Source organism: Manacus candei, unplaced genomic scaffold (genome assembly GCF_025592945.1).
Source record: "Manacus candei isolate 608988 ecotype Guabito, Panama unplaced genomic scaffold, ASM2559294v1 h1tg000028l, whole genome shotgun sequence".
NCBI classification, from domain to species: domain Eukaryota; kingdom Metazoa; phylum Chordata; class Aves; order Passeriformes; family Pipridae; genus Manacus; species Manacus candei.
This window is the reverse complement of record NW_026138076.1, coordinates 7,571,424-7,584,689: the sequence shown is the minus strand read 5'-3', so window position 1 is coordinate 7,584,689 and position 13,266 is coordinate 7,571,424. Positions and strand designations below refer to the sequence as shown.

General features: G+C 39.0%; 1 protein-coding gene across 1 annotated transcript in view; it reads right to left on the bottom strand.

Annotated features, from left to right (window-relative positions):
• Positions 1–12,437, bottom strand: part of GRXCR1 (glutaredoxin and cysteine rich domain containing 1) — a 39,191-nt gene extending 26,754 nt beyond the window's left edge. The window contains exons 1-2 of the mRNA XM_051790097.1: positions 12,042–12,437; positions 9,565–9,567 (exon numbers count right to left, since the gene is read on the bottom strand). Coding sequence (XP_051646057.1) covers positions 9,565–9,567; positions 12,042–12,437 — 399 coding nt within the window. The remainder of the gene's footprint in view (positions 1–9,564; positions 9,568–12,041) is intronic.
• Positions 12,438–13,266: the final 829 nt, after the last annotated feature.

The window sequence follows — 13,266 nt, the reverse complement described above, 5'->3', positions numbered from 1 at the left end:
CAAAGAGCAAACTTAAGCAGTGATTAGTGCACCAAAGTGCTGATTCAGTCCTTACTCCTCAATGAGACCCCTATCACTCAATGTATGGAAGTAAGGAAAAGGAATCTCTTGTAGTTATAGCACTACTTTGTTCTCTGTTAGCGCTGAGTGATGAAGGACCTGGTTTCCCTGCTATATTACTTAACCTAATTGGAACTATGCTCTCAGCTATCTCATCACTTAATAATACCTAGGGATTTGGTAGCTTCATCTTCAAACTCTGAATAGTTAATTACTAGTTATATATTCAATATTCATTTTTTAAATTAAAGATCCATCTGCATTGCACACATAAAGTGCTTCATGTCTTTTCTTAAGCAATAGATTTCAAAACTAAAGAACGAGAGCTTAAGATTTTTATGCAGATATAGAGGATACAACTCCTAGACAGCATACATAAACCAGCTCTGCCCTAGAATAGTCTATACTGTGGCTGCTAGCCTTGATATATGAAAGGGGACAGATGGCTCATCCACCAGTTCTGTGTCAACAAAATGAAATACAACTTCGTGGAGCAGAATTATAGACTTTGTTGTTGGAAAAAAGCTAAGGTGTAAGCTTTTGGTTTGATTTGGTTTTTAACCATACAGGCATAATGTCTGAAAATCAGAATATAGCAGGTTGTATGCTTTATACTAGCTCCTAAACCTGCTAGTCAAAATAGCTGCCAAGTTAGTTAGTCTGTATATATCACCTCTGCAACTGGACTAATTTTTTAGCAAGGTCAGTGTGAGCAGCTTTATGCTTTAGTCTGATACAGGATTTTGTCCAGAGATATTTATTTGTTAAATAAAGCAGAAACTAATGTTCAGATAATCATATTTTCATATAATTATGTTCTTATAATAGGGCTAGGATCTATATTGTGTCATAGAGTTAAATATGTTCTGGTCAAGGAATAAGACTACAAATGAAGATGCTAAGATTATTAAATTGGCTATCTGCTTTTCTTTCAGATGAACATTTCAATAGCTTCTTTGCATAGTCATCATTTAACACTCTACAGCAAGAAAAATTAATAACAACATTTATTCTAATATTATAATTTGTCTATAAACAATTCTGAAACTCCAGACTGATTGCATTTCTGCCAGCTGAATAACCTTCTGCCAAAATGAGAATTGAGACAGCATAAAAAACAGGTCAGAAAGTTTGCTAGACATCTCTCCTTTTTTTGAAAACTCTTGCCCTTATCTGTTGTGACTGCAAAAGAGAACTACTGAAGCAGCTGATGATAAAACTACCTGTCTGAAGGAACTACATGATTCAAGTCTACTCTCAGTCAGTAACAAAAAAACCCAGATAGTATTAGTCACCTGTATCCAGCTGTAAATACTGGCCACTAATATCGTTCTTCCACCCCACACTCTCCTACATGGAGATGCACAAGACCGTCATGCACCAAGCAGATAGATTTCCAAAAGGCCTGACCACCCAGCAGGTACAACAATAGCTGCCATGGCAATATTTTGCATAGTTAGATGAACAGATGAACATGTCATTTATAAACTGATGCCTCTCTTAAATCTGTATGATACCTTAAGTTTGGACTCGGAGAGACTGAGTAGGTGCTTCTATTTTTGAACCACAGTGGGATTTGGAACAACCAGATACACCCACTGCATGTGCGTGAATCTGACTGAAAGCAGCATAGAATCATAGGATGGTTTGGCTTGGAAGGGGACCTTGAAGATCATCTAGTTCCAAACCCTGCTGTGGGGAAAGACACCTTCAACTAGACCAGGCTGTAAAGAGCCCCATCCAATCTGACCCTGAACACTTCCAGGGGTGGGTCATCTACAGCTTCCCTGGGCAACCTGTTCCTGTGCCTCATTACCCTCACAATAAAGAATTTTTTACTAGTACCCACTGTCTTTCGGTTTGAACCCATTCCCCTTGTCCTGTCACTTACATGCTCTTGTAAATAGTCTTGCCCCATCTTTCCTGTAAGTTCCCTTCAGGTATTAAGTCATCCTGCAGCCTTCTCTTTTCCAGGTTGAACAATCCCAGTTCTCTCAGCCTATGCTCATAAGACAGGTGCTCCATCCCTCTGATCAGCTTGGTGGCCCTCCTTTGGACTTGCTCCAACAGGTCAGTGTTCTTCCTGTGTTGAAGACTCCAGAGCTGGAAGCAGTACTTGAGGTGGGGTCTGACCATAGACCTCATCAGACTATGCCTGGAAAGGGGAGTTCTTAAGATGTGGATTAAGACCTGTGACAGGTGGAAAGAACTCCAGCAATAATGCTTAAAGGTCTCATTTTTCACTGTGTCTATCAGTCTGTCTCTTATGACATTCCCTGCTTGAACAACAATGAAATGCTTCATAGTTGCCTGTAGGCCTAGGAAGGAAAGTCCTTTGCATTTAGATGTAGTAAACCAAGAGCAAGACATGAGAGGCTAGGCAGGAAAATATCACATTTTCTTTAAAACACTGGAAGTTCAGTTGCAAATTTAGAAACTGACTTCTTTCTGTCTCACAGAACTTGCAAGGAGAAACAGATTTTTCTTAAATAACAGTGTTTCACTCCTGTCAATTCCTAGTAGTTTTAAACCTTGTTAGATAATTAGCAATCAGTAGTATTCCAAACAAGGCTACTGAGAGTCAATTCCAAAGAAAAAAATCTTTGCCTTTGAACCAGCATTGGCTGATTTGTCAATGCAGCACACAACAACACATGCTGTTATAAATGTGTGAAAATATTGGCCAGTAAGGCTTTTTATACTTCTTTGTGAGAAAAGGAGGAAGAACAGGTTTGTGTGTGGTATTTCTGCAGTACGGAAGACATACTCCTCTGACACTGATGGAGGGTGCTTCAAAGTTCCAAAGTAAAATGGTACTAAGGTTGTTAAAATGCTTTCCACAATTCATACCAGCAATGAATGATAGTTTTTCTGTCTTCTTTCTTGCCATGTGTGAAATGAGTCTCTACTTCACTGACTCCAGCTGCTCGTCTGTGACCATTTCTGTTGCTTTGTATGATGGAGGTTATAAAGACTAGTGCTGTGGTAGCCTCTCCACAATGTAACTACCGCATCAAGCAAAACACAAGATTGCCTGTTTGGATGGGGAGCTGTATCTTTCCAGCTCCTTTTTTAAAATCAACAGGCTGGGGATGCTGTCCTATCTATTATTCCTCTTGTAAGTTTTGGAAAATTTCAGTGGTATTTGAATTTCATGTTTTGTACTACCTAACAATGGATGTTGCAGAAATGAGAAAGGTTTTTATGTATGAAAGCCGTACCCTTTTCTTTTTGGTAACAAATTCCATTTTAAAGAATGTTTTATTCCACTTCAGCTACAAAATTATGGTGCTGCCAAACATTGCAGTCACAGGCTAAAGCTCTAGCCAAAAAAACCAAAAAAAAGCAATATCTTTTTGACCATTTCTTTCTTTCAAGCTACTAATAATGTGCCTTGTGCTGGTACAGTATGTCATAAACTGTCAACACTGGTAGAAAAACGTCAGAGCAAGCTGCTGACAGACCAGAGCAGTCTAGCTCCTTAACATGTATGGCACATATACATTTATATTTTCTAGCTTGTGTAAGCTTACTAGTGCATTTGCAAATCCTACTTCAGAACCGAAACAGCTTTGAGATCTGTAAACTAAAAAAAAAAAAAAAGGAATTTTAATGCACTTAACTTGTTAGGAAATATTTAAAATTTTAAAAAAGGAGCTGTGTTTCATCCTCATTATTGCCATATTTTTGCAGATGCACAGTTGTGCAGTCTGGTGACATATTGGCCCAGAGTAGTCAAGTATTTACTTCCATGTTTATAAAGTTTTAAGTAAAATGTACTTCACCTAAGACACTCAGGTGCGATGAGGACCCTTAAATATTTGGTTGCAGAGTAATTTATTTGTACATGGAATTAGGGGTCAGTGACCAAGTATGGTGCTAGGAATTAAGTACATAGGACAGTTCATATTTGCAGACAATTTAGTTCATCTTTATATGTTCCACAAAATTTGTATTTGCTGTGTCAAAGGCATACAAGTCTCAGTGGCAATGCACTAGCAGGCAGCCTGTTGTACCGTTTCAAAGAAAAGGGAATAGCCCCAAATTTTCTTGATAACCCTAGTTTTAAGAGTACTTCAAAAGACATTTTCTCCTTATTTTCCTGCTGAGTTACTGAGTTGACATTCACAGATGGCAAAAGACAAGAGTTATTGCTACTAATTAATGATCGAGACTAATCAGTTCATCTTTTTCATCTCTGTTGTAAGAGGCCAATTTCAAAAAAATCCTACTCTTAGAATAAGTAGAAAAAATTTCTGCACTAACATCCTAAGATTTTTTTTGATAGGCTGTTTGCATAACATGACTCTTTTTCAAGTTAGTTTGAAATAAGATGAAGCATTTTTCATCTTAAGTCAAAGGCTGAGCATCTTATTGAGCAGTTCCACAAAGGGACATTATGTAAGTATCCCAGAGCAGTACGTAGGCTCAGACCCAGTGTTCATCTGGTATTCCAAGTCATCTACCAGACAGATAATTAAAAGTAAGAGGATGGAAAGCATATATGGCATTTTCTACTAACACTCTTTCATTTTATGACTGGTTTCAGCTCAGAGAATATCCTGAGGCCAATATGACTTAGGAGTCCCACTTATTACAACCAGGAAGCATCTTTTTCCATTTGGCATTTGCATTCATTCATTCAAAAAGAAAGCAAATGTATTTTTAGATTTAAAGGCAGAGGATGAAACAAGGTGGCAGAACATGATTGTTTGCAATCTCTCATGTCTTGGATACCTGGATTCAGTCTCTTCTCTACCTCTTTTCCCTAGCAAGCACATCACAGGCTACCAGCTTTTCTAGGATACCTCTATATGGAAGAAATGTGACCACCGTACTCCTTAAGAGTGAGAAAGAGAGAAACAAAGAAATGGACGTCAAGCATGATGCTGAAGAACAGTAATATTTGGTATAGCAAGCCTGTGTTCCATTCCTGTTTCAGCAACTTACTCGTGCTGTCCTGTTGCTGTCTGTTTCAAAGTACAACTCCCACCACTGCCTCCTGGAAGACACAATTCGTAACAAAGCAGAATCTGCTTATGTACAGTTTGTGTAGGATCTGATGCACCAGGCATGCTCAGGGAACACCTACTGCATCAAGCCCTGCAGGTGAGACAGGCAATGGAACCCCTATTTTATGGTTCCCGTAGGACACGAGTAGGAGGTAACTGTCATGTCCTGTCAACACTGAGATGATGAGGCACATGGCCAAGGCAGAGAATTAGTCAAGTTTTCATTAATGAAAGGCTTTTGTTGCCTTTGAGGCAAGGTAGCACCAAAGAGAGGTTTGGAGGATCTCAGTGTTGGAGCTTCATGTCTAAGTCCTTCTTCAGAGGCCTATGGATATTTTGAATCTTAATCTGAAGTCTTGATTTGAATCTCAAGTCTAGTACTACATATTCTGTATATACATATTCACTACAGTATTACCACAGCTTCTTTGCTATGCCCTTTCCCATGGAAGAGACAAGGCCAGTGTCTCAAGAATGCTGACCTCATTTATGGATCCTTTACAAGGATCAAGACTCATCAGAGCAAGAATAATTTTGATGCCATGCAGTGTGCTGGAAGCTTGGACAGACGTCCAGTACTTGCTAGTCAGACTGCCAGCATAAAAGTCTATCAATTTTTTTTCTATAATTATAGATTCAGTCTCGAAGAAGTAGTAAATGTAACCATAGTTTTATTGCTAAGCTTCCCAATGTTGAGTGCATTGAAAAGTCAAGACATCCCATATTTACATTTTTAAAAAACGAGACAGCTTAGTCTTTTTTAAATCAGAGCTTGTATTTGACTTTCAGTGGTTTAGATAGTTTAAAGTCTATTTGCCGATCATTCAAGTTCTATGTGAAGTAGAATTTGCTTCAAGTCCAACAGAAGCAAATCCTACAATGCCAGTAATAGCCTAATAATAGATTTGTCTGATATCAGTGCTTTATAGCTGATTTCTACAGGAACATGAGAACAATAAAAACCAATATCCTAAGTACTGACCAAATCCAGACTCTGGTTAAAAGCTCACAGAACTGAACATTTTACTTTTTAATTCAGTGACTGAACATTTTACTTTTTAATTCAGTGTGTCTCTTTAGACATCAACTCTGGAAAACACTTGTTATAACTGTGAATTGATCAACTGTATCAGCTGAATCACTGTCCCATGCAATGTGGTCACAGATCAAAGTCCTTCTGAAGGCACAAAGGAGTTGGTGAAAGGACACTATGCCCATTCCAGTAGTTATCCATTTGTCCTTCTAACACTGATTTTTCTGTGACAAGAAGAAGCCTACTTTTCATAATCACTTGATCCTCTGTGTCATTACAATTTTTCCTGTTCTCCAGTGGATTTCAGTGCAATGCATTTCAATAATTGGTTTTCCAGACTTCCTAACACTAGGAAGATACACTGGAAGTTTGTACCTCAGATACCTACAGCTCATTGGGATTTTATCTCCATCCAAATAAGTGGCATTACTGCAGCAAATGCTCTGTACAAGCAATCCAGCACATATTTTTCTCTTGCAAGCTATGCCTATTTGAGAATCACAGGGTAGTATGTTTGGATGAGAATATGAAGGAAAAGTTCAAGAGATGTTTTACAATCCTTTTCCAGTCCTAGCAGAGGTCTTTGGGTTCAAAGAGTTCATTGATGTTGGAATGTCAGCATTGATCATCTGCCAAAGAAGTGAGGAGGACAATATCATGACTGCAATTCTCTAGTGAAAGTGCAAATCCCACTTTCTCATCTCCCCAGACTTTTGGGAGTTTTAATGATATATGATCCAGAGGAGTACTATACAACACGCCACCCACCCTAAAACCTTTGTTTGTACGATTGCACAAGAAACTTTCCTTAACAACACTTTGTAGCATCTGCCTTCTTTGGAAGACGGTTTTGCTGCTGTATTTCAATTTATTTTGTTTGTAGTATTAGCTAGCCCTACTGGTTTGTAAGCTTTGCATGTCCTGCTGTGTATTAACTTTTCCAGGTGTGAGAGACTGAAATTGGTTAATGGCTTAAACACCAGGTCACCTGCAAGTAAAGAAAGATGAAAGTGAACTTAACCACCCCAAAAGCTCTTCTTCTCTTAACAAACTTCCACATGATTCCTTATTCTTTCCTACCTTTCTCCCTAAACATTAATAAGCTCATTCTTTATCAGGCTGAATAATGACATGCACTTTGCAACCTTAAATGTTAGCTCTACCTGAGAAACTGTGCTGGAAAACAGTGTAAAGACCAAGTACACTGTGTCTGACTCTTGGCCCATATCACTGACGCAGTGCTCACAAAGGCGTTCTTCAGGTTTGTTAACCAGGCCTGCCCTCTCACAAAAGACGTCAGCAGGCCCTGCCTGAGAATGAGTTCTGTGGCTAATTTAGCAGAACGCGACCTTTCAGAGGAGGTTGGAAGGCCAGTGGAGTGTGTAAGTATGGAAATAGAGGAAAATACCCTTGCTGAAGCAGTGAAAATGAGGGGAGACCCATATAAAACCTTTGGCTGAGCTCCATTACATTGCACACTGGGATGGAAACCCAGACTGGCATGAAAGGATCATTGTATTACCTAGTAATATATCAGACAACACAAGGATTTTTGTTCCTTGTTACCTGGAAGCCATCATAGGTATGGTCTAGTCATAAAAATTGGTCGTGAAGAGAGTTATATTTATCTCAAGGAAAAAATAACTATTTCTCTACTACTTTCTATGGGAAAATATAGGAAATATTCATACCAATTTGCATTTAAATAGTATTCTAATATTAGAAAGCAAAATGTCTGGTAATGTACTGAAATAAAACCATTACTTTGGAAATGCAGAGAAGGGGCTTTTGCTTCTGACACAATTGGCAAGTCTCGTCCCCAGCTCCGGAGCTGCTGACACTGTCAGTTTTAATGTTTCAGCAGGAGAAAATGTCACTTATACCAAGGAGGTGCACGAACAGGGAGTCTGGGAGCTTCAGCTCCTTCCTGTTTTTCAAGCTTTTCAGTAATGCCTGTTTCTCACAAATAAAGTGTTCCTGGCTGTCTGACACCTGTGTTGCCAGCACTGTGGGAGGCCACCCCCCAGGCCCAGTTTAGGTGCCGACAGAGGCTGCATGACACATGTGACTGTCCCTACCCTTCACCAGACAACTGGGGACCTCCCTCCCACCTTCCCTACCCAGGGTGGTTGCTATGTCAACACCCATCACCCCCCCTCCCCAGGATGTGGTTGCTATGTCAACAGTCTCCTTGTGGCATCCACCCCATGGAGGGAAAGGCTGGAGGGGTTGCCATGGAAACCGTGCTGTCCTGAAGCATCAGTAGAGCTGGTCTCTTCCCCACCTTTCTTCCCCCAGAATGTTCTGCCATGCTGCTGAAACAATCCTCAGATGTGTCCTGCTCTGTCCCACATTCCATCCCCATGGCTGTACTAGCCCCAGTTGCCCACAGCTGCTCCTACCTGTCTGGTAGCAGCTTCCCCAGCCATGCAGGGATGGCCTGATGGGAGACCTTTCACTGTCACAGCACTGGAGCAACTCTCATCTGGAGACACAGGCAGCCCTTGGGCAAATCAATGTAAGGGACTTAGCTCCACTTCTCAGGGAACAGTGGAAATGAGAAGTCACGGATTGTGCTGGTGATGAACTGCTCAGTGCATGACTGTGGGAAGATGTAGCAGGGGATGCACATCTATTTGGCAGCAGATATACATTCTCAGACCAGGCTTGTATCATATAGCAACAACAACCAAAACCACCTCTTCATCTAGAAATAATTCCTGTATTACATCACTCTCTTAAAATTGAAAAAAGCTCCAGAAGGTGTGGTTATTTTTTTTTCAGCTGAGTTTGTTGTGGGAAGAAAGGATCTGAACCAATTCTGTAGAAAGGCTGTAGTAAGAAAATGTGGGGAAAAAATACTCAAAATCCCAAATATTTGATGGAACGTTAAAATACACAGGAGTAATTTTACCACGGGTATTTGAACAGAAAAAAATCAAAGGTCTTGACTGCACAACATAACAAACCACAGTTAAGGAATACCTGCTTATCCCTAGAATATCTGAGCAAAGTGATTTGTTTTCAAAGACCTCTTCCCTATCACAGGGAACATCTAGGTATTTGGAGAAGTAGCATAGTAGAGGAATTTGCAGATATAATCTGAAGAATCAGAATGTTGTCAATGCAGAAAACATTAAAAAAACCCCTAGTTTCAGAGTCACAAGACACTCACACATACTCAATATTTTGCTTCTTGCATACACATTTTAGTTAATAAGTGATACAGTGAATACTAAATAAGAAGTATTTGAACGCATATTTATCAGTGCTTAGGATAAGGATTGCCAAGAGTTCAGGTGCATATTCTGAGATTACAAACACCAGTTTTGACATTAACTCTGGGAAATATACAATGAGTTCATCTCATATGAGTTCTACTGCTGAATCATCAAAGGGGCAGATGGACTCTCCTCAGGGATAAGGGACTCCATATACATTTTAACTATTGTTATACACCTGCTGCTGCTTATCTAAGAGAAACATGTAACTGCAGATGACCTCACATAATCAAGAGAGTAACTTACAAAAATGCCCAGATCAAGAGATTTTGAGTTATACCTCCTAAGAGATATCTTTCTATCTTACTGTCTTTTTGAAAGAAGGACACTTGTTCTCTAAGAGGTATTCCAGTAGGAAGTCTGGAACATGCTTACAGAAAACTAGAAATCATCCTCAAATCTCACACTAAAGGCCATTACTTCATTTGTAATTGGATGGATTTCAATCATATTTCACATTACAATAAAGCAGTTCCAAATCCATCTCAAAACTAACCTTTTTGCTTTGTTCTCCTCTGCGTTCACTATGTAGCATAGAAAATTCGCTCACAGTATGATATAAAAATATGCAATCCATCGTTGTTCATCACCAGACTTCAAACTTTATCTCTGGGGAAATAGGAACTTGTTTGTGTAGAAACATAAAATCATGATGTTCTCTGTATTATTGAATATATGTCTTTGATCCAGTAGGCACTTAATGTAAGAATATACAGTTATGTCTGGAAATCAGTCATCTAGACCTGCCTAAGCAGAAGCTGCTCAGTTCCCCATATATTTTCCTCATCTGCTTTCAAAATCTGCCTTTCCTTTTGGACTTTACAATGCCTATAGCAGAGAGTTCTTAAATTTAATTATGTACTGTATGAAAAACTGTTTAATTTGTTTTCATCTGATAATTTAATTTTTCCCCTTTCTTCTGCAGTAAAATATTGTCAATAAAAAAATTCTTAGCACCTTTTAAACCAGTCATTATTTTACAGGTTTTAATTATGGACATCTGTGGTAGACTTGTATACATATAATTTTCTGATATTGTAAGATGGATATGCCTTCTTTTGAGCAATATTTTCTTCTTGCAAAACACCTCATGGAAATAGCGCTGGTCTTAGCTATAACTCTTCTAGGAATTCAAGAAACATTGCAATCAAGGTACATTGATTTCAGTCCATGGGTCTTTCCTGAAGAACTTCCAATATAAAACTAGAGATAGAAAAAGCAAAGTGGTGGGGACACTAATTAAGGTGTGGATATCTTCAAATGGGTCTATTTATTTAGCTGATTCGAATTTTTTAGCTTGGTGTCACTGATGTAGCAGAAGAAAGCATTTAGGAGGGAATAAGGCTGGTGAGTTGGGGTACTACATGTAGTGAAACAGCACAGAACAGTGGAATCAAATTTGGAGAACTCAGACATGCATCAGTTAAAACTTCCTAATTCATATCTCCTTAGAAAAAGTGAGTTTGTTACAAATTTTGTCAGAGTAGGGTCTTCAAGGACAAACTCTTCAGTGAATAGCTTGAAAGAAAGTAAACTACTTAAGTGCTACATGATGTGATGTTATGTAAAGAAGAAAAAATAACAGGCCATTCATCTTTGAAACTTCAACTTCCACAGGAACGTTTGTATTGACAAAAAGACTGTTATAATTTAGGTACAACATAGAGGATAAATTCACATCCAGAAGCAAGAGAATGTTAATCTATAGCCATTTATAAACGTATTATGAAATTACTTAGTTTCAGTGCAAGGAAGAACACAACAACAGTCATTAATATCAAATTTCCCATGATTTAAAACCACATAAAAGCTTTTAATACAGTGCCCTGAAGCCAGTTATAGGACAATTTAAGTGAACAGTATAATTCTGGATTATAAGAACCTTCAGAAAGAGTCTGAGCACTTGTTGCTCTTTTGTATAAATATTAATGACTGAAAGGTTTGAATAGCATATATAGATAAATTGTATATATGAGCTAAATATTTTAGAACTTTTGTCTTGATTTTTCTTTGATGTTTCTCTGACTAAGGTGTTAGTGTGGCATATGCTATTTCAACTACAAATATTCTGCTCCTTCTATAAAATAAGTGGAAACCAGACATTAATAAAAGAGACCTCTGACTAAGATTTCATTCCTCTGAAATTTTCATGTGGGAAAACTGTCATTGCTGCCACCCTGCACCTAATTTGATCTACTTTTCAGATTAAACAATGGGATTTGCAAGTATACATATTTACATCTAGGGACAGGAGATAACATCGTACACTCATTAGAATTAATATAATGTGAGTGGAAATGTGACACGGCCCTGTACCATGGACCTGTACAGATCTCCAGCAAAGCCCCAGTTAAATCCTCTGTTACATTTCTTTGCTGGTCCATACGTGGGAAGCAGAAAATACATATTTCTACTCAGTAAACTTTAGGTCAATTTTGAAAACCAAAGTTCACAGTCAGTTTGGAGTGTGGAGCTGTTTTATGCTAGAAAGACCAATGAGCCTCTCTTGTGCAACAACAGCAAGTGGATACAATGGGAATGAAGCAGAATATTGAGAAATCATAAATGAGAGCAGTTTGAACAAAGTGAAGAATAATGTGTGGAATTAAAAGGGACAGGCAGAGGGCTTACAGCCAGCAGAACTGCATTACCTACCTGAAATACTTTTGCCAAATTGTCAAAGAGAGCTTGACCAGCACTGACTTTATGCTTGACTCCCCTGACTGTGCCATTTTTGCTGAGGATGTTGACTCGCTTCGTACCAAATCCTTTCTCTTTAGTGGCTCTGACTAAAATGAGCAAGTCGTCCTCCTCGTTCTCATTTTCATCACACTCAGACCCCATGTGTCCATTCTGCTGCCCGTCCACTTCGCTCAGCCGGCTGGTTTGCTCAGTCTCTGAGCTACTGGCATATTCGGAGTCCAGAGAGTCGGCAGCCTCCCCATCGGCGTACACCTCCTTCAGCACCCTCCCGCTGTGTGAGGACGCAACACGGAATCGAACCTTCCTCGACAGCCTCTCGCTGTCCGCCTTCACCTCACTTTTAAACATTGCCTCTTCCATTGATATAAGCAGTTTGCATTGTTCCAGCGTGGTGCCCATTGCATTTGCCAGTTTGTCACACTTAACAACAATATCAGCACTGTTTTCTGTTGACAGGGGTTCTCATATTAAACTAAAGAGGATTCCCAAGAAGCCCCTGCTGTTCTGCAGTTAATAATGGATGCATTTGTGCTATGGTTACCTTTAAACTAAAACCTGTAAAGTGATATCATTAATTAAATATTAAAAAGACATTGTGTACTTTTTAGCACTAAGGAAGAAAGCAAGAAAGGGAGAAATTATATTCATGGATTAAAATAAAAATTCATCCTGTGCAGAGCCAGGATGATCCTTGTGGGTCCTTCCAGCTCAGAATGTTCAATGATTCTGTGATTCTATGATTCTATGATAAAGCAAATAATAGAAATTACACAAGTTTATATAAATGCAGTTCAATTTGCTGAGAAAGACAAAGAGTTTTTCACAAGATCTGCAGAGTCGAAACTGTTTATGTACATTGCACCTGAGGGGAAAATCACAAACTTCAGCTCTTAAGTCAATGATCAGCACGTTTCTTTCATCAGAATACTTCAATTCTCTACTAGTCAGACCTCATTCACCGAAGTCTGCTTTTTATACAAGCTTACAGGCATTCGGCAGGGAACTCTGACTTGATGGTTTTCGATGCGGGCCTTTTCACAGGCTGGCAGAGTAGCAGAGAAGCAATTAGTCACAATTTGTTGCACAGAATAACACAGTGTTATTAAATAAAACCGAGCCACAGCTAACACCCCACAGCAACCATAGCATATGTGCTGTTTTGCCATTCACTCAAGGT